Source organism: Gobio gobio (assembly GCF_949357685.1).
Source record: "Gobio gobio genome assembly, chromosome: 4".
Taxonomy (NCBI): Eukaryota; Metazoa; Chordata; class Actinopteri; order Cypriniformes; family Gobionidae; genus Gobio; species Gobio gobio.
This window is the reverse complement of record NC_137100.1, coordinates 64,378,161-64,401,088: the sequence shown is the minus strand read 5'-3', so window position 1 is coordinate 64,401,088 and position 22,928 is coordinate 64,378,161. Positions and strand designations below refer to the sequence as shown.

Below are 22,928 nucleotides of genomic sequence, written 5' to 3'. Positions count from 1 at the left end.
ATGGAAGAAACACGTGAAAGTGTGTGAAACTGCAGACCGTTGTGTAAAAGAAATGGCAATACTGCCTCTCATAAATAACATGAAGACTTCACAAAGCAAGTCTTACAATTAACAGCCTACACGAACACCCGATCGATCTGCAGTGTAAAAGAAACAAAATCAAACGAAAATTACAACAGAAATGCAAATTAACACATATTTGCAAAAAAAGAAAAGTGAAATGTTATGCAATAATATTGGCATGTTATGCAATTCATCCTCATAAATAATATGGTAAAAAGAACGAAATAATATGCAAAACTGATATTCTCGTCAATGTGTCCGTCTGGCGGAGCAGATATGGATGGATGGATGGATGGATGGATGGATGGATGGATGGATGGATGGATGGATGGATGGATGGATGGATGGATGGATGGATGGATGGATGGATGGATGGATGGATGGATGGATGGATGGATGGATGGATGGATGGATGGATGGATGGATGGATGGATGGATGGATGGATGGATGGATGGATGGATGGATGGATGGATGGATGGATGGATGGATGGATGGATGGATGGATGGATGGATGGATGGATGGATGGATGGATGGATGGATGGATGGATGGATGGATGGATGGATGGATGGATGGATGGATGGATGGATGGATGGATGGATGGATGGATGGATGGATTAATTGTCCACTGGGGAAAGTTGTTTTCATAGTAAAATTTCTTCATCAGCTACGGAATCATGGTATTCATGCATATGCCTTTAGTTTTATTTTTGATAAAATAACGTATGACGTATGTCTCAACCATTCAGAAAGCTGCAAGAAATTACATTTGCACTGAACTATTTCCCATTTCCACGTAGATAATAACCGACATCTGTAGCTTGTCAGATGCCATTAAATGGATGGAAATAAAATGCCCCATCACAATGCGTAATGACGCACAATGGCTGATCTTGCGCTCTAGAAGATGTGGCAAATGGAAGGAATCGGAGTGAACGCATCTTCAGACAGCAAGAAGACTTGCTGGCAAACGAGGACACACTCTGGCGATGGAGCGCTAGACGCTTTTTTGCCTGGACTTTGATGTCCGACCATTTCTTTTTTATTTCGGAGATGGTCCGAGGTTGTGAGGCGACAGCATTTACGGCATCTGCAACCTTTTGCCACTCAAGGGCCTTTTTGGCATTAGTAATGCCCAACATTTTTCTCCTCTTTTCCACCTCGCCAACGATAACTTCTACTTCACATTGAGTGAAGTTACGTTTTTTTTATTTCCTCTCTGTGTTTGCCATGATTTCGCAATCGATGAATATTAACTTGTGGGCGTTTCACAGACTATTTATGGGCAAATATGGGCGTGACATGAAGCCGCAAAAGCTGCGCAACATTTAGAATTAATTGTGATTTATTAAGGGAAAACTGCGTAGGATGTGCGTGCGCATGGTTTTATAAATCCGAATATTTCTGTGCATACGCACGTCCTATGTTTCATCCGTACGCCACTTCTGACGCAAATCCTACGCAAAGTTTTATAAATGAGACCCCAGAGCTTGTTATTTTTAACCAGTTTCTCTTGAAGCCAATACGGAAGTGACTTAAACTGTAATTCATCGACTGGCCACTAGGGACAGACTCCAGAAGGAGCAGAATCTCATTGAGCTCATGTTAAAATGCCCAACTTTACAGCAGAAGAACACATGTTTACAGGCTGGTACAAACTGCGGTTTTGGTCTATACGGCTAATTTTGCCCTTCATGACAACTGTGATTTTTTTTATAACTCTTTCGTTTATATTATATAAAGCCTCAAAGTTCTGCATAATTAAGGGCGTGGCTACTCACTGTCTGTTAGTCATTGCTTCACCTCCACCCACGTCCCGCCTCTTTGACCATTTTCTGTTATATCCGGGAGTGACGCGCTGCCAAATGGCAACGGCCAGCTTGACCCTTCTTTACGCCTCAAAATTGCTGTTCAGAATCCTATGGGTGAAGTCACAGACACTACGTCCATATTTTTTTACAGTCTATGTTTACAGTCTATGTTTTTAACCCGAAAATGCTCGCCGCCTGTACAATTCAGAAGAGCACTTTTATAACTGTGAATACAGAACCAATGGTAATTTTAGCCACAGTATTGTATCCTAACCAGCACATCCACAAAGCCGATTTGCGCACATTCACAAAATATAACGTGTGGTATTTACGTGTTCTGAATATAATATAATATCTTTGCGAATTCTTCTCGCTGTGTGAGGTTCTCCACACTCCAGTAGTTGCCATTTATCTGAACTAGTGTGAGCTGTAAAGGCTCCGCTGTATTCTGAAAAGGGGGCGTGGAGCAGCAGCTCATTTGCATTTAAAGAGACACACAAAAACAGCGTGTATTTGCTGCCACCCAAATTTTGGGGCTTTCAAAACATCATATAATCATTAATCTGTTTTGCTGAAACTTCACAGACACATTCTGGGGACACCTGAGACTTATATTACATCTTGTGAAAAGGGCATTATAGGACCCCTTTAACGTTACTGTGGTTTGAAGCAGGGCGCATTTTACATTGCTGCTGCCTATGCTTTTGCTTTGTTTTTTATGTTTATTTTGCGATTAAAGTTACGTTTAACATCAGCCTTCTTCCCTGAACTTTGTTGCAGTTGTGTATGATCACTTAGTTTCCTGTCAATAAAGGTATGCGAACAGTTTCTCAGCTGTCTAATAAAAGACAGATTTAGTAAACAGGGCAAATTAGCGCTAGAGCGCAAAACCAAAAAAGGAAAGTTCTGCGCGTGATTTACTGGCGACGAGCAAAGAACACAGAAGCAGCCGGATCATTTCCATAATGACCAACACAATCTACCAAGAGCAGCAAATTAGCATCTGGTTTAACCCTCTGCTGCTCTTCGGTCATTTCTGACCAGAAAATGTTCTGTTTTGAAATGTTAAAAATCACAGCTTCATCAGAATGATATGAAACTTGGTGACTTTTCTAGCATTAGGTATGTAAACACACAAACAAATTGGGGTCATGATTCGAGCATGCTAATTGGTCGTAAAAAAAAAAAAAAGTAGCGTTCATTGTCTTTGGTCATAACTGACCGAGCATAGGAAATGAATGGGAAATCGACAAAAAGTCTCAGAATATTTCTGTATACAATCTACATATCGGCCACGATGCTGAAAAAAAGTACACAGCAGTAAAGGGGTGATACTCGAAAACATCAGGAGTGTAATATTGACACATCCACTCACACACACACACACACACACACACATGCACACGTATACGTATACACACACACACACACACACACACACACACACGTATACACACACACACACACACACACACACACACCTATGAAAAACTGAACATATGACCCACATTTTGAATTTTTAAAAATCACTGCTTTATCAGAATGGTATGAAACTTGGTGACTTTTCTAGCATTAGGTATGTAAATAAACAAAAAATTTGATTCGCATGATTCGAGCATGCTAAGTGGTCGTAAAAAAAATACTCCCACTTGTGCTCTTCGGTCAAAAACGACCACCATAGGAAATGAAAGGGAAATCTGCAAAAACACAAATTCACAGAAAAATATCTATATTTCTAACAAACAAACAAAATATCTAAAACTTTATAATAAATAGTCTTTGAGATTTTTTTAAATATATATTCAAATCCATCAACAAAAAAAAATCATTAAATGTGTTCAAAAGAGAACTAGGGAATTCTCAAGCCTCTCCATAGAGACCTCTAGTGGTTACACCCATGGTTGCATGATTTCTTAAATAATTCCAAAAGAGGGCGCTAATCTGCCTTCAAAAAAAAATATTTTAACCTGAAATACTGCAATAATAATTTTTTTTTTTTTAAAGTTAAATTTTTTTTTTAAATAATTTTCAATGGCAAAAATAGACTATAATTATTGCATTAATATTAAAAAATACCATCAAATCATCTCAAAATACAAAATTAAAAAGAAAAAACCTTATTGAAGAAAAATACATTTTACTGGGGTGGAGGAAGTTTAATTTTTAGGTGTCCGGTCACTTATGACCGGGAAGACAACCAATGCAACCCCTAAACGAAGAGCAGCAGAGGGTTAAGACATGCTTTTTGAGGCAGTAAATAATGGCACAAATACCAGTAAAATGACTAGCGCAAACCTTAGTAAATCACCTTGTGTGATTCATTTAAATACTCTCCTCCCATAAATAAAGGGAAACTCCTACAAATGCATATGCAATAAGGTCCGACGCATAAATTAATAACCCTGCCCATGCCTTTTCAGTGCTAATTTCTCACTGCATGTCTTAAGTAAATCATGACAGTAGTTTTTAAACACCAAAAGAGGGTTTGCGCTGGTTTTATTTTACTCTCATTGAGTTAAAAGCATCTTTATAAGCTGTTTGATCAGTAAAAGGGGCGTAAAGACTGCTTACACTCACAGTGTGGATGAATCCCGCGATTGTCAAAACTTATGCGACACAAACTCTTACGAAGCAAAAATACAGATTTTTGTGTGTGAATGTGTATAGTTGTCACTCACCATCCCGCAGCTGCAGATGTCTGAGGTACAGAGGGTTTTGCAGGACATTGCATCGTCCCGATTCATCCTCTCTGGTCACCAACATCAGATCTGAGTATATGAAGATTGTTACCTAAAAAGAGAGAGCGAGAGTGAGAGAGATCAAATGCAGATGTTTCAGAAGGACAGTTGGATTCAGATAAATGCGCCCGGTGCTTAAACTGGAAAGTGTGCAAGAATAAATCAGGTCGGCCCGTCACAGCCTGTCTTTATTTAGCCCAAAGTTGGGTCTGATTTGGTCCAAATTTATTCCAAGATGGATATCTTTTCACCAGCCCAGGCTGATTAGAAAAACGTGCCTGTGGCAACATTTCTGTATAATGATATTACATTACGTCATTCACATTTCGCAACTGTGAGTGGCACTAGTTGTTGTATCTTCACAGTTCTCGTACAGCAAACCCTAAACATACTCGATAGTGTTAACATTTTATGTACAATGGTAAAAAGTGCTTTGACCCTGGAACACCAGTCATAAGTCTCACAAGTATATTTGTGGCAATTGCCAATAATACAGTGAATGGGATACAATCATTAGGATCTTAAAGGGTTAGTTCACCCAAAAATGAAAATTCTGTCATTAATTACTTACCCTCATGTCGTTCGACACCCGTAAGACCTCCGTTCATCTTCAGACACAAATGAAGATATTTTAGTGTAAATCTGATGGCTCTGAAAGGCCTCCATTGGCACAATGGCACGGTTCACTCTCAAGACCCTTAAAAGGTACTACAGACGTCGTTACAAAGTCCATCTCACTACAGTGGTTCTACAATAACTTTATACAGCGACGAGAATAGTTTTTGTGCGCAAAAAAACCCTAAATAACGACTTATATAGTGATGACGATTTCAAAACACGGCCTCATGAAGCTTCGAAGCGTTATGAATCAGTGAGTCGAATCATGATTCGGATCGCGTGTCAAACTGCTGAAATTTGGCGATTCAAACTGCTGAATCGACTCACTGATTCATAACGCTTCGAAGCTTCATGAGGCCGTGTTTTGAAATGTCATCACTATATAAGTCGTTATTTTGGGTTTTTTTGCGCACAAAAACTATTCTCGTCACTCCATAAAGTTATTTTAGAACCACTGTAGTGAGATGGACTTTGTAACGACGTCTTTAGTACCTTTTAAGGGTCTTGAGAGTGTAAAGTGCATTGTGCCAATGGAGGCCTTTCAGAGCATCAGATTTACACTAAAATATCTTCATTTGTGTCTGAAGATGAACGGAGGTCTTACGGGTGTCGAACGACATGAGGGTGAGTAATTAATGACAGAATTTTCATTTTTGGGTGAACTAACCCTTTAAGTAAAGATCATGCTCCATGAAGATATTTTGTAAATTTCCAACCGTAAATACGTATATAAAAAATGTATTATTAGTAGTAATATGCATTGCGAATGACTTCATTTGGACAATATTAAAAGGCGATTTTCTCAATATTTAGATTTTCAGATAGTTGTATCGCGGCCAAATATTGTCCTAACAAACCATACATCAGTGGAAAGCTTATTTATTCAATGTATAAATCTCAATTTACAAAGAATGACCCTTATGACTGGTTTTGTGGTCCAGGGTCACATCATTTTTATTATAAGAGTCTTTATTAATCCATAATCTGCCCCTGTAAACATCATTTTGTATTGTTTTGCAAAAATTTAGGTAGAGGTCAAATTTTCCAATGAACCTGTGTTGCTTTTCACACGGATACAGCCGTGAAACCCACACATTTCAGCAAGTGGGGAATTATATCTCAATGAAAATGTGTGTTGCGTTGTGTTCACTACACACAAATTTCAATATATTTTTATATATATGCAGGACTTTTTTGCTCACCAGCCACTGTGGCTAGTGGCTTCCCAAAGTTACTAGCCACTCACTATTTTAACTGACCACAATTTTGTTGTTGGCTATATGTAAATTACCACTGTAGACATCCAAATCAAGTCTACATGAAATGTATAACATGACAGGTCATCAACAGCTGTTTGTCTGAAAAAAAAATTGATTTGACATATTTAAATCTACAACCCCAAATCAGAAAAAGTTGGGACAGTATGGAAAACGCAAAAAAAAAAAAAAAGAAGTGATTTCTAAATTTACTTTGACTTGTATTTCATTGCAGACAATATGAACACAAAATATTTCATGTTTTGTCTGGTCAACTTCATGTCATTTGTAAATATGCATCCTTTCCTGTCATTCAGACCTGCAAAACATTTCAAAAAAGTTGGGACAGGAGCAATTTAGGGCTAGGAATGAGGTAAAATGGTTAAATAATGATGTGATTTGAAACAGGTGATGTCAACAGGTGATTGTAATTATGATTTGGTACAAAAGCAGCATCCATGAAAGGTCTAATCCTTTAGGAGCAAAGATGGGCAGAGGATCGCCAGTTTGCCAACAAATACGTGAGAAAATTATTGAAATGTTTAAAAACAATGTTCCTCAAAGAAAGATAGGAAGAGATTTGGATATTTCACATTCAACAGTGCATAACATAATTAAAAGATTCAAGGAATCTGGAGGAATTTCAGTGCGTAAAGGACAAGGGCGCAAGCCTAAGCTGAACAACCATGATCTCCGATCCCTCAGGCGGCACTGCATCAAGAATAGTCATTCATCTATAAGCGATATCACCACATGGGCTCAGGACTACTTTGGCAAACCTTTGTCAAGTACCACAATACGTAGTTACATCCACAAATGCCAGTTAAAACTGTACTGTGCCAAAAGGAAGCCCTATGTTAACAGTGTCCAGAAGCGCCGTCGACTTCTCTGGGCTCGGAGGCATCTGGGATGGACCATCACACAGTGGAAACGTGTACTGTGGTCAGATGAAGCAGTATTTGAGGTATTTTTTGGGAGGAATGGACGCCGTGTGCTCCGGACTAAAGAAGAAAAGGATCATCCAGACTGTTACCAGCAACAAGTCCAAAAGCCAGGGTCTGTCATGGTATGGGGTTGTGTCAGTGCCCTTGGCAAAGGTAACTTGCACTTCTGTGAAGGCACCATTAATGCTGAAAAGTACATAGAGATTTTGGAGCATAATATGCTGCCTTCAAGAAGACATCTTTTCCAGGAACGTCCATGCATATTTCAACAAGACAATGCAAAACCACATTCTGCACACATTACAAAGTCCTGGCTGCGGAGGAAGAGGCTTCGGGTACTTGACTGGCCTGCCTCAGTCCCGACCTGTCTCCAATAGAGAATGTGTGGAAGACCCCGTACTGTTGCCCACCTTAAGACTTGTTTGCAGGAAGAATGGGACAAAATTACACCTGAAACACTTCATTACTTGGTGTCTTCAGTCCCTAAACGTCTTTTAAGTGTTGTGAAAAGGAATGGCAACATTACAAAGTGGTAAATGCTTTACTGTCCCAACTTTTTTTGAAAAGTGTTCAGGAAAGGATGCATATTTACAAATGACATGAAGTTGACCAGACAAAACATGAAATATTTTGTGTTCATATTGTCTGCAATGAAATACAAATTTAGAAATCACTTCTATTTTTTTTATTTGCGTTTTCCATACTGTCCCAACTTTTTCTGATTTGGGGTTGTAGCATATTTTGTGTATGAGCCCATTCAGTAGCCTAGTGAAATAAATATCCATATTTTCATGATTTGAGAGTTTATTTTATTAAATCTAAAAAATCTAAAAGGTGTGCATCAAACCTGACACCTAGATGAACACTTTACAGTTGGTTTTATAACTGTAAGCCATTCTCTTCATATGCTATTGAAGTTAGAAACGTGTATACCAATGTCGTATGTAACTTTAGAGACGGGCCCTAAATTTGTGAATATCGAACGTCAAACGTCAAGCCAGCTTTATTACAGTCACATCAGGTGCGCTATGCAGGGCTCCCACTCTTTCATGAACACCAGATTCAAGGACTTTCAAGGACTTTTTCAAGCACCATTTATTTTATTTTAAAGCACCTTTCAGATTCATAACCCAGCATATGTAGCATCACGAAAGACGTCTTAAAGTAGGCTACCTAAAGGAACACGCCGACTTTTTTTAGCTTATTCGCCGTATCTCCCAGAGTTATAAGTCCATACATACCATTCTCATCTCTGTGTCCGGCTCCAGCTAGCCTACTGCTCAATAAGTGACAAAATAACGCCAACATTTTCATATTTACATGTGATGTGTATAGTTACAACTTGTACTAAGACCAACCTTGTGCCGTACCATGGGTGCAGAGCGCAATGATATTACGCAGCACCTGAAAATAGTCCCCAGCACGCTCTCTGTGCAAGCAGGTTGTAACGTTGGTTATGTAGACGGAAGTTAGCCTATTTTCAGGCGCTGCATAATATCATTGTTCCTTGATTATCATGCAGGAATGAGAGTATCGTTTCTAGGCAAGCCATATCGGCCTAGAAAATCGTAACTTTTCATTTTCAGCAAGTGTATGTACAGCTCTCCATCGGATCAAGTTTTTTTTCCCCCACTACCCCTCCACCCCCCGAACATAAGCAACGTTTCGTTTTGTCTTTGGTAGCGCATATACTGTAGGACAATTTTTGAAATAACACCATTCTAAACAAAATTTATTTCAAATTTAATTCAAGCACTTTCAAGGACCTATATTTGTTTTCAAGTACTTTCCAGGCCTTGAATCCATGTGTCTGAAATTCAAGTACTTTTAAGTACTTTCAAGAAGCGTGGGAACCCTGCCTATGGTTCTGTTGTGATAATTGTTTGCGGGTCGGCGGGTGTTTATGTCAAGCCCTGCATATATGAATATGTTTAGAATATTCCAAGAAAATGACTTGATGTTACTGCTCTTTAATCATATAACATTTATTTGAATGTATTTTCCTACTGCTTCATGATACACAAACAACAAGGTTATAGCAGTACAGAACTCCACTTTAATAAACAAAGTGTAGAAGCCGAATAAAACATCTGTATAGCACAGAAAACAGAGATGAACAGGCTTAATGTTCTCCTACGTACTGCAACATGGACACATTCCCAAAAAAGGTGGGATGTGGGGGCACATTCATCAACAATACCATGAAAGAGCACAGTGAATCCTTATCAGGGAACATGTTGTTGTTCTTTTTCAAGTAAAACACAACATGTTCCTGTCGTCGTCATTTATTCCTTAAACCGTAGTTGCATGACTTCAGCATCACAACCTGGGCTTCTGACAACTCTTTCAATAATTCAACGGCCCAGAGCCCATTATTCCGCTAATACTACAGTCACCACACCTCAAAACATTGTTCAGATGATGCAATTCAAGACTAATGCAATTATTAAAGCAGTTATTAATGCAGATATTAGATAAAGAGAGATTAACCCGCTGGTGCTCTTCGGTCATTTCTGAAATGTTTTGAAATGTTAAAAATCACAGCTTCATCGGAATGATATGAAACTTGGTGACTTTTTTAGCATTAGGTATGTAAACACACAAACAAATTGGGGTCATGATTCGAGCATGCTAATTGGTCGTAAAAAAAAAAGTAGCGTTCATAAATGACCGACCATAGGAAATGAATGGGAAATCGGCAAAAACTCAAAAATTCTCTGAATATTTGTGTTCAATCTACAAATCGGCCACGATGCTGAAAAAAAGTACACAGCAGTAAAGGGGTGACACTCTAAAACATCAAGAGTGTGATATTGACACATCCACTCACTCACACACACACGCACACACACACACACACACACACACACACCTATGAAAAACTGAACCTATGAACCACATTTTGAATTTTTAAAAATCACAGCTTCATCAGAATGATATGACACTTCGTGACTTTTCTAGCATTAGGTATGTAAACACACAAAAAAATTGAGGGCATGATTCGAGCGTGCTAAGTGGTCATAAAAAATTACTCCCACTTAGGACCACAATAGGAAATTAATGGGAAATCTGCAAAAACACAAATTCACAGAAAAAAAATCTATATTTCTAACAAAAAAAATCATTAAATGTGTTCAAAAGAGAACCAGAAAATTCTCAAGCCTCTCCATAGAGACCTCTAGTGATTACACCCATGGTTGCATGATTTCTTAAATAATTCCAAAAGAGGGCGCTAATCTGCCTTCAAAAAAAAAATTACTTTGAAGGCCTAGTCTCTATTTTAACCTGAAATACTGCAATAATGAAAAAAAAAAATGTACAAAACGGTCAATGGCAAAAATAGACCATAATTATTGCCTAAATATAAAAAAATACCATCAAATCATCTCAATATACAAAATTAAAAAGAAAAAATATTTTTGAAGAAAAATAAATTGCATTGGTTTTACTGGGGTGGAGGAAGTTAAACGAAGAGCACCAGAGGGTTAAACGTGTGTATTATCTGAGTTTGTGTTCATCAGCAGCTTCTCTACTTACAGTGAAACTGTTTATCTGCTTCAAAAACAGCAGCGTTATTCTCTCGCTAGTGAGAAATGTCATGTAGCTTTGAGGTGGCTAAACTATTTGAATGATAAAATCGTCATCAACACATTTCTGTGCGAGTGTGTGTCCGGACTGTGTGTGTGAGTGGGAGAGAGAGCAGGAGAAATGCTTTATGTACATAATAAAACATAATTTTGTGGCAAAAAACATGGAAATAATGTTGTTTTTATCCTACTGTTTACTATATTTATTTGCTCGGTCAGTGTGGTTGATGGTTTTGGTTCTGCTGTTGTCAGCTGTAAGGACCTTTGAAATCACTGAAATATGGAGCTGTAATGCGGCCAAAACCCGCTGGAACTACTTTAGCAGTGCTTTCATGGCACGCCATGTTGAAATCACCGTAAATTCAGGTTTCACCTTGTAAAAACTGTTCATGTCCTTGTATTAATTACAGCTTGTAAGATGGGACTTTTCTAAAGGGGCTCCTAAATGTACCACGTGACCACTGCTGATTCATTTAAGCGTTAAAAAGTGTAATTCACCCTTCACCGCAAGTTTGATTAACAGGCGATCTGACCAATCACATCGCTGAATCTGCCGTTTTGTCCGACAAAGCAGTCAGGAGAGTTAGTAGATTAACATTGGTGGAAAAATGGTGTGTACTGATGCCTTTCCGCGGTTGAAACAACATTTCTTTTAGTGTTCATTCATGTTTGTGCTTATAATAATAATATATTTTTTAAATGTTTTAATTTTTAAAACATTAAAGTGCTTTTTGTTTAATTAACAAAATGTCAATCTTTATCTTTGTAATGTAAGATACAATATCTTCAAAATACAGTAAGCTTCATATTGATGACCAATTGTCACCTTAAAAACGGTGCTTTGTGTGGTGGTGACAGGAAAAATCCATTCTCCGCATATAGAAATATATGGTTATTATAATGTAATCTTTATTTTATTAGTTTATCAACTAGCCGTTAACTCAAACTAATTTAATGTGGAAGAGAGGGATATACTAATCAGCCTACTAATTAAATAATGGCAACTAAGTAAATGTGTTGATTAGGGCTGCCCCCGACTAAAGATTCTTCTAGTGGACTAGTCATTCATTTAATCGCACATTTAAGCTAATTAGGCTGCTTAAATATATACTGTGTGCATGGAAGCGGCACGCATGCTTGCGAAAAGCACCGGCAAAAGTAATGATTATAAATGTGTTGGGAAAAAAATAACAAGGAGACATTTTATTTGTTTATTTTTAAACTAGTATTTTCTGAGTCAGTGTCGGCTGGAGAGATGAAATGCACTTTTATGCCTTTAGAGAGAAATGCACTTTTCATACGGATTGCATGTTACGCTTAGTTTCAGTCCATTTACGAGATGCGCTACAGACTATAGGACGAAAGAAAGCGCGCGTCCTGTTTGTTCTGTATGACCATAAATTATGGAGTATTTTAAGTTGTTTTTGCTGTCAGGAAAAAAAAATGCCAGTGACCGCGCCGGCGCCTTCATGTCATGCAAGCGCGCTATACTTCAGCTTCCACACTCCACACAAACACTTGGATATGTGCCAAATAATAACGCATATTTATCTAGGATAACATAAGAGCGAACGGCCAAACCAGACAGATAAGTTCTCTTCAGTTCTCTTAGTTGTTAAGCATGAAGAGAACTTATCCGTCTGGTTCGCTCAAATCCTGCATTTTCTACAGTTTGAAGAAGGCGGCCGATGCGACGTAGCAAAAGCATTACCAACGTAACGAGAGAGGGGCCCCACTAAGGGGGACGCAGAGATGTCGCTGCATGTTTATATTACTATTTCTGATTGTTTAAAGGATCAGCCCTCGGGGGCCCCCTCAAAATGCGGGGCCCCAGGCAAGTGCCTGCCTTGCCTGCCCTATTGCGACGCCTCTGACAGTAACTAAAGGGGGCGAGTCTTTGCGAATGGTCAATTACGTCAGGGTATGAACGCAGCATAATTGCATGTCAACCAATCAGATTCAAGCAATTTGTGGGGGGGGGGGGGTGTTCATGATAACAAGTGAAAGCATGGTAAAATGTCTCATAAACTGTACCAAATATTGAAGAAGCTACAGTGTAACAACTGTACCAACATTTATAAATAAGGCACTAAAAGTCTTTTTTTCTTTTTTGTACTTGACTTTTTAATCAGTTACAACACCTTATTCATAAATTTCTGTTGATAGTACTTTAATAATTTTCCATTTTATATTTTGCATTGTACTTTCATGTCAATCTTGGTACTACAAGTAATGAACATGCATTGTTTTAACCTCTTAACAGTTACCGTCCTGCTGGCGCTCTTTTTTTGATCGCCTTTTTTCCGTATCATATATTTTAGTAATCATCATAAATTAGGTATCATTCGAAAGCTTACGAACTCAAAATTCATCCTGTGGAAACCGTTTTGAAATTAGACGTTGCGTTACCATGGAAATGGTACTTTAAATTCTTCTAGCAGGCTCCTCCCCGTAGTGGGCGGCGCCATGTTTCATATTACAACATTTATTTTAATATAATAAAATATATTAAAATAAAATTTATAATAAAAATCTTTTCTAATCTTGACAAAACACATATCGTCGGAAAGGTCTGAGTCTCAAGGTTTCATATTTGGTGACCGTTTTGTGATGGAAGTGACATTTAGACAGAAAATTACAGGAAAATGCATCAAAAAAAACAATCAATGGAATTTCAATGACACCCGGTGGCTGTTTTTGGTACAACGCCTAAACAACATCTCATGGGAACTTCAATTTTTGTGATATTAACTTCAAAAATAAAAAAATATTTAGTACAGTATTTTTTATTTACAGTAAATTTAAACTTCCATAATTTTTTTTTAACAATAATCTGCCGAGTGTCTGCTTTAAAACGAGACCAAACTTAGGTCTATATTCCAAAGCATTCTTGAATTACAGCTCTTTAAGTTTGGATAGTGCATTTTCATGATTATTCTCAAAAAGGGGGGTGACAGTTAAGGGGTTAAATGCTGAAATGCATTCATGCAATGGCAGACCATTAAAGTTTTATTAAGAGAGACCCAGCATATCATAATGAGACGGGTTCGAGTTGGGACAGAAGAGAGCACCAGCAGTTTACACTGGACATTGTCAAGATGGGAAAAGAGAGATACACTGGAAATGATCCATCAAGTTCCCCACATTAATGACGTTCTAAAACTTTCAACAACTTTGAGTGTGAAATGCCATAAATCCACGTGCACACTATGCAGAGTATCTCTTACCTTGATAGAGAAGTGCCGGCTCTCATGTAGAATCATTTCTTCAGAGATCACCAGTGTCCTAGTGGGGCTACACAGATCTACAGGCTTCAGAGAAGAAGAGAAAAACAGACTCTGACTCCAATATTCACTGAAATTACCTCCATGATTGGAGAAAGTGCTGAACTAGCAGTACTCAACCCCCACAGCAAACATAATATATCTCACCACCACACTATTCTCTAAAATAGTACACTGAAATGTGTGTAAAATTGTGTTTGCATATAAGTATTCAAAAGACAACCTCGGACAGGTTGTGTGGCATGCTGTCTATCTACAAAAACCATGAAAAACAACTACAAAAACATGAAATTCAGTTGTTAAGTCAGCGCTTCCGGGTCCAAACGCTCTCTCTCATACCACAAGAAAAACAACAAACGGTGCTAATATACACACACAATGTGGTGTAATACTACAACAAAAAATTATAATCATAACCTTTATCTCCATACCAAAATTCCAGATGGCCAGACAGTGATTCATCTTTTATAAATCGTTAAAATATTAATGTCTGTGAAGCTGTGAGCACAGAGACTGTTGTGTAGACTGTAAGCATTTAAAATGTTTAACTTTTTTAAATGTTTGATGTTTAATATGAATTAATAGCGCTCATAAACGACCGTCGATGGCATTCTCAAGTGAAACGAGTTGAGGCTTGGACCCAGAAACGGCGTTCCTTACGTCACGACTTAACAAGCGGATAGAACTGCAAAAATACTACATTAAATACTGATTCACTTGCGATGCGAATAAATATGTTTTTTTGTTTTGATGAGGGTTGCAAAGGGGCTGAAATTTCCAGAAACTTTTCAAAAATGTCCTATAAAGTTTCCAATAATCTTGGAAAGTTTTCAAAAATTCTGGAAAATGTGCAAAGTTTTGATTGGCTGTTGAGAGCATGAAATATTGAGACATTTACACTAGAAACTAAAATTGTCAGTGTTTTTATTTATATTTCTATGCATAATTATTGGCTCATTCTAATATTAATACATTTTAGGTTTGATTTTAAGCACTTTTTTTTACTTGGATATATAATAAACAAGTTCAGCACTGTGTTGGGCTGCCACTTCATGTCCAATGAAAAAACTGGGCCATCCCAACTAAAAAATATTAAGTTCTAAGAACATTTTGCTGATGTTCCCGTTAAGTTATGAAAGTGTTGTTTCTGAATGTTCTCTGAATGTTGTTCAAACGTCCAGTTGTTTGAAATGTTTTAAAAACGTTTTTTTCTTGTTTATGCAATCGTTAAGGAAATATTCAATTTTAGAATGCCGCAAACATTATTGGAATGTTACTTTTGAATGTATTGGAAGATGACCGTCCAAAATAAAATGTTTATACAATTTTCTGCGCTAAAGTTTTGAGAACATTATTAAAGGATTAGTTCACTTTAAAATTAAAATTACCCAATGATTTACTCACCCTCAAGCCATCCTAGATGTATATGACCAGTGTTGGGGGAAGATACTTTGAAAAGTAATGCATTACAATATTGCGTTACTCCCTTAAAAAGTAACCAATTGCGTTACTTAGTTACTTTTTAAGAAAAGTAATGTGTTGCGTTACTTTCTCACCTGGTCTGGGCTTGTCTGGGTTTTTGTTTTTTAATAACAAAAAAAGTTATATTTTTGGCCAAAATTAAAATAATAAGATCAAATAATAATAAGCAAATAATAAGCTGAAGGAAATGCAAATTAAAACAAACCTTTCAGCTGTGCTGCCATTCTGGATAACAGAAGAATAGGAAGAATAGGACGCAGGAGGTGTACTTCACCCATAAAAACAAAAAATCTAAAGTCATTTATGCTTATGGTCACTGAATCATTGAAGGTCAGCAGCAAGACATTGATCAAGAAAGTGAGATTAAATGCATAAATATATCGGTTTTATTTAACATATTTAATTATTGGAGGTTTGCGTAGTACTCAGATTTTGCATTTGACTGATTTTATTCATTTTGAGGAGTACTGAATCTTTATTGTGCCAGTGAGCTTAATAAATGCATGCTCACATTTAGTCTAGAACTACAATAACCATCATGTTTACACACAACGCCTCTGCACTTATGATTATTCTCAACATGGGGACTGGAGAGCTGTCCGTCTTTAAATGGGAAAACAAAGTAACTTGCGTTACTTATGTGAAAAGTTAAAAAATGTAATGTGTTACTTTACTAGTTACTTGAAAAAGTAATCTGATTACATAACTCAAGTTACTTGTAATGCATTGTATGCATTAGCAATCGCTCCGCTCTTCTCCACTATGGTAACCCAGTGTAATTTAAATGGTTCTAATAATTCCAACACAATTAAACATTAACCACTAATAAACAATATAAAGTCTCCCCTTTTTCTCATTTTGCCCAAAAACACATAAAATAACACATCATTTCAACAATTTTACTCTAGTCGTCAAGTCCCATGCAAAGAATGCTGGGAACTACAGTTTCAGCAAAAATTATTTTCAAGTACTTAATTGGTTCACATTCACCCCAAATAATTGTATCTAGTAGATTGCACATTTTAGAGAATTACATTAATTGAAAGCAATGAAATCATGTTTAGAAGAGAAACACAAATTTGTTGCGTAGATCACAAATAATACGATTAAGTAAATTGTACCAGATGTGTTTTCCTGTTTTTTCAGTGTATAACACTGCATATGACTTTCTTCTTTCTGATGAACACAATCAGAGTTGTATTAATAAATATCCTGACATTTCCCAGCTTTATAATGGAAGTGAACGGGGCTCACGAGTTCGAAGCTCAAAAAAGTGCATCCATCCATCAAACTTACACCGAAACTATAACGTCTCTTCAGTTTAAATTTTTTAAGGAAGACGGTCTGGAGGAAGCTAGATATTTTACTTTATAAAGTTTTAAATATATATATAATATGGATATTTTTCGTACAAAATTTGATTAATTGGCTTCAGAGGGCCTTTATTAACCCCCCGGAGCAAAGTGGAGTGTGTTTATGATGGATGGATGCGTTCACTGTGTGGGATTACAAATGTATACATTGTTATATATAGGTTCCAATGTAATAGAATATAACTGAAAACATTATCTATATTTGTGTTTTACATTTTGAAGTAAACTTGAGGAAATTCTAAGGAGATTACGTCAGGCTGTGTAAGTGGTTGAGACATCAATTATTTTGTCTTTATGCACTTCCTGACTATTTACCATGACAAGTTTAGAGCAATACTGCCTGAGTGATTGGATTAGCATCTATGCATTTGAATGGCACTGTTATGCTGATTGAATTACGGCTGATGAGACAGGAATGTTTGGGGTGTGTCCCTATTTTGAATGTCTCCTCCCCTGCTGTATAATCCCTCCCCCTGAAATGTATATAAAATGCAATGTTCAACTGGCTTTAGTCAGACTTGGAACCTCAGCGGAAAGACAGCACGTTTTTCTCAATAAAGAATCCTGCTGAAAAACCTATCCAAGTTCTCCTGGTCTCTACTTCAAGAAACAACAGAAGTTCACAACAACTGCCATTATTAAGCTTGGAAACATCAAGATATGTATTAATATAACTCCAATTGTGTTCATCAGAAAGAAGAAAGGATGGCTTGAGGGAGAATAAATCATGGAGTAATTTTAATTTTAAAGTGAGCTAATCCTTTATGGACCATATAACTTTAAACAAACCGTTCAATTAGCGTTACTGGAAGAATGTTTGTTCATAAATTTGAGAGAACCATTGCAGAACATTAGCCGAAGTTCTGAGAACTTATCTTTTTATTTAATGTTTGTGCTCTTATTTTGAAGATATGAAAGATTTACCTGGACAAAGATGGGGAAGATGAGTATTTTAGGCGTCACTTTAACGTAGGTACCATAGTTGGTTTGAGGCATGTGTGACCTCACAATGGTGCAGTTCTGGTAATTGGCAAAGTTCGAGGTGGTGGTTGGCTGTTGGTAATGTCCACTTTGCTGTGTTTTGGAGCGACGCAGAAAGCACGTTCTGCTCGCCAGTCCAGGTGCTGACTGGGAACCAGCAGCCGGAGGGGGTGGGACAGGCGTCTGAGGTGGGGGGAACATCTGGCCAGCTGGAAGAAAGTAAAGATGTCTCCAATGTCAGTATCCACTTGACACAGAGAAAAAGGGTGTCAAAACAGCTCGTCGCTGGGGCAATAGCCTTAAAAGGACATATTTTACTCCTAAAAGGTGCATATTGTACCGTAGAGTACAAATACGTACCTTAAAGGGTTAGTTCACCCAAAAATGAAAATTATGTCATTAATTACTCACCCTCATTTTGTTGGACACCCGTAAGACCTCCGTTCATCTTCAGACACTAATGAAGATATTTTAGTTGAAATCTGATGCTCTGAAAGGCCTCCATTGGCTCAATGGCACTTTACACTCTCAAGACCCTTAAAAGGCACTAAAGACGTCGTTACAAAGTCCATCTCACTACAGTGGTTCTAAAATAACTTTATGAAGCGACGAGAATAGTTTTTGTGCGCAAAAAAACCCTAAATAACGACTTATATAGTGATGACGATTTCAAAACACGGCATCATGAAGCTTCGAAGCGTTATGAATCAGCGAGTCGAATCAGCGGTTTGAATCGCCAGATTTCAGCAGTTTGACACGCGATCCGAATCATGATTCGACTCACTGATTCATAACGCTTCGAAGCTTCATGAGGCCGTGTTTTGAAATTGTCATCACTATATAAGTCGTTATTTAGGGGGTTTTTTGCGCACAAAAACTATTCTCGTCACTCCATAAAGTTATTGTAGAACCACTGTAGTGAGATGGACTTTGTAACGACGTCTTTAGTGCCTTTTAAGGGTCTTGAGAGTGTAAAGTGCCATTGTGCCAATGGAGGCCTTTCAGAGCCATCAGATTTACACTAAAATATCTTCATTTGTGTTCTGAAGATGAACGGAGGTCTGACGGGTGTCGAACGACATGAGGGTAAGTAATTAATGACAGAATTTTTATTTTTGGGTGAACTAACCCTTTAAGGTACTACTATGAATCATTTTGTGGTAAAAAAAAAAAAGGTACAAATATGTCCTTTTAAGGGTACTGCCCCAGTGACAAGCTGTTGTACCCCTAAAGGTACAATTGAATTTTGACACCCTTTTTCTCTGTGTGTACTATTAAGAAGTAGAGGCATGGATAGAGATTCATACCCAATGTTGCCCTGCTTAAGAGTCTTACTCAAGGGCACAATGTAGGGCTCAATTTTTGTAGGGCTCAAGCTAGTAACTTTCCAAACCCTGAGGCTTAACCACTGCACCACACCATGATAAAAAATGCACTAGGAAACAGTCATTAGGGAACTTACCTAATGTTCTGTGGTTGTCTCCATAGACAGAGCCCAATACCTGAAAATATAGAAGAGTCAATAAGTGACGACACTGAGACAAAGCACATGTTAAGATATTCTGTGGAGTCATCCAGCGGGCTCATATTACACAGCTCTGTGGAATACTTGATTCTGATTGGTTAATTGCCCCATCCAGCGGTATGTTATCCCTGTTATTACACGGATCTGTGGAATACCTGATTCTGATTGGTCAATCACGCCATCAAGCGGTATGTTATACCCACAGGCTCATCCGGGTAACTGAAGTCGGCACTCTACGCTTGCTAGGAACGTTTTTTCCTCATGGAAGTTTAGCTTCTTGGTGCGTTAATAAAATATTAAAACTCAAATTAATATTTAGTATACAATTATTTATGTCATCGTTATCTTGGATTCACTCTCGTTTCATACAAACACAGCTGCTGCCATCTTGCGATGATTGTTTTGTACACTATAATAGATTATAATATAATACGTTTTTAAAATAGTTTCATCTCAAATTAATCTCTTATCCCCATAATTATTTATATGCTCAAATATTGTGTAATAAGTGGTATGACCATATAATGTATCTATAGTATGAACTTGCTGCTTGCTAGTAACTGCTTTCTCAGCGAAAGCTTCGCGTTTAAAGAACTAATAAAATATTTCAACCCAAGTCAATATTTTGTGTCTAATTATTGGATGCAGTTAACATTCACTCCCATTATAAAGCTTGGAAGATCCAGGATATGTTTTAATATAACTTCACATGGTTAATATTTACTCGTGAATATTAACATCCGTCACATAGGTTTAGAAACTACTTCGAAGCAGGTCATACACATTTAACAAATGGAAATCTCATGTCTGCTCACATTTTTCACATCACATTGAGACATTAAAGGTGCAGTGTGTAGTATTTATGAGGTTCTATTGACAGAAATGTAATATAATACACATAACTATGTTTTCAGTGGAGTATAAAGACCTTACATAATGAACCGTTATGTTTTTATTACCTTAGAATGATCCATTTCTATCTACACACACAGCGGGTCCCCTTACAGTGAAGCCGCCATTTTGCGCCGCCATGTTTCTACAGTAGCCCTAAACGGACACACTTCTCTACAGAGCGCTAATCTCTCTCTGCTCTTTCCGACGACAAAATTTTTTGTCCTGTATTGTCCCCTGTAGCTTCTCTATGTGCTTCGTAAGGGAGGGGTGAGCAATGGGTCATTGCAATTCACGACTTCACATCTAGAAGCAGCTAAAATGTACACACTACACCTTTAAGCAGCTGTGAGACACCCTACTGACAGACAATGGCTGCGTCCCAATTCGCATACTATCCGTACTAAATAGTATTCGAAAAAAGAATTAGTATGACCCAAATCTTAGTATGATGAAAAAAGTATTCCAAAGATTCCCGGATGGTTTACTATTTCCGGTCAGAATCCGAAGTGCAGATCGATGCGCACTCTAACGGCTGATATTTCCCACAACCCATTGCGAGATGGACGAGGATTCGATTAGAACTACAAACGCGGATAAAAAGTGTTAAAAAACTACAAACATGACGGTTACGCGAGTCTGACGGTTAAGTGGAGAGGATTAGATAAAGTGGTTTGAGTGAACAATTATCAGTATTTAACCTGACAAAAAAGATATTTATTCAATATTATCCACATTATACTTCTCCGTTAGCAGCATTGAGAACTTTTGTAATGATACGTTTGGCCATTAACTTTGCAAACACATGAGAGGAGTCTCTGCATTAAAGACCCACGAATGGCAGATCAACGAGCGACTACATTTCTCTCCGATACGGTAGGAAATTAAATTGAAAGTGGGGGATTTGAACTATGGTGATGATTGACAGGGCAGTTTAAACGGTGACGGGACGCACGTAACAGAGTCCGTTAAAGATGACGAAGTAGTATGTCCCAAAGCTTGCATACTCTTCTGCTACACACTCAGAAGTATGTACTTTTTCTTCACAAAAAGAGTACATACTTTTAGGACGTAGTATAAGTAGGTGAATTGGGACGCAGCCACTGCTTCGCTCTACCTGGCTTCCAGGGTTAATAGGTGACAGGATGATATAATCGTCCCCGTTTGATGCTTTCACACGCGTCCCTCTAAGCGTCTGCGTGCCGGGCTTGTTGTCCACAGCACTCCTCCGCTCTCCCCACAGGATCGCCGCTCCACTGCCGTCTATAACCCTGCGGCTGGTGCGGTGGTGCGCGGGCAGAGGCGGAAGCGGTGGCGTTTTGTCCCCCCTCTTGCTTTTAGCCGGGGAAACTGGAGTGTCATAGTTAGAGGACTTGTAAGGATGATGGATCAGTCCCTCAAAGTTGGACTTCACAGAGGGTCCAGAACGCCAAACTACCACTGTGATTTCACTCAGACTGTTTCTGGAGAGAGTGAGAGATGAACAAACGAAGAGAAGGAAGAGAAGCAAACAAAGAAAAGTGTGCGTTTATATGCAATGACTTATAATAACCAAATGCAAGATCATGTAAACACCTTCAACAGGTTTCACCTTGCTAAAAAGACGTGTGCTGAATTGAATTAGTGTGCTTCAAATCTTAAAAGTATATTTTTGAAAGCATTTTACGTGCAGATAATATCGTGCATTTCTTCACTTTTTGAGCATGGACAGTCTTAACTTAAACAGTCATACATTGTGAATGTTTTGGAGCACAGACTGAAGTTTGGTCTCTTTTTAAAGACGACACTTGCAGATTATTGCTGAAGTGAAAACAGTTTTAAAAAGTGAACTTGTACAAAAATGGCATTTTTCTATTTTTTTATTTATAATTTATATTTTGAGGAACTATGAGGAAAATCAAAGCCATATATTTAAACAAGCTGTGTTCCAAATTTGAGGTTGATATCTCAAAGAGCACCAGAGGGTTAAAAAATCTATACTTGTATCTGTTGATATTATTAAATGGACTTGAGCTGACATTATCTAAAAATGAACAGTTGTGATTTTATTTAACGTTAACAAAGAGTAATAAATACTGTATGTATGTATAGTGTATATATATGTGAAAAGAGCTCTTCATATACATATATATATATATATATATATATATATATATATATACACACACACACACACACCGATCAGGCATAACATTATGACCACTGACAGGTGAAGTGACTAACATGATCTCATCACCTGTTAGTGGGTGGGATATATTAGGCTGCAAGTGAACATTTTGTCCTCAAAGTTGATGTGTTAGAAGCAGGAAAAATGGGCAAGCGTAAGGATTTGAGTGAGTTTGACAAGTGCCAAATTGTGATGGTTAGACGACTGG

The 22,928-nt window shown here is 37.7% G+C and overlaps 1 protein-coding gene across 2 annotated transcripts in view; it reads right to left on the bottom strand.

Annotated features, from left to right (window-relative positions):
- Nucleotides 1–22,928, bottom strand: part of rgs3a (regulator of G protein signaling 3a) — a 308,005-nt gene that overhangs the window by 249,449 nt on the left and 35,628 nt on the right. For both annotated transcript variants that reach the window (XM_079815949.1, XM_079815950.1), the window contains 5 exons: nucleotides 21,671–22,016; nucleotides 19,600–19,639; nucleotides 18,081–18,346; nucleotides 14,245–14,328; nucleotides 4,553–4,664 (listed from right to left, as the gene is read on the bottom strand). In XM_079815949.1, coding sequence (XP_079672075.1) covers nucleotides 4,553–4,664; nucleotides 14,245–14,328; nucleotides 18,081–18,346; nucleotides 19,600–19,639; nucleotides 21,671–22,016 — 848 coding nt within the window. The remainder of the gene's footprint in view (nucleotides 1–4,552; nucleotides 4,665–14,244; nucleotides 14,329–18,080; nucleotides 18,347–19,599; nucleotides 19,640–21,670; nucleotides 22,017–22,928) is intronic.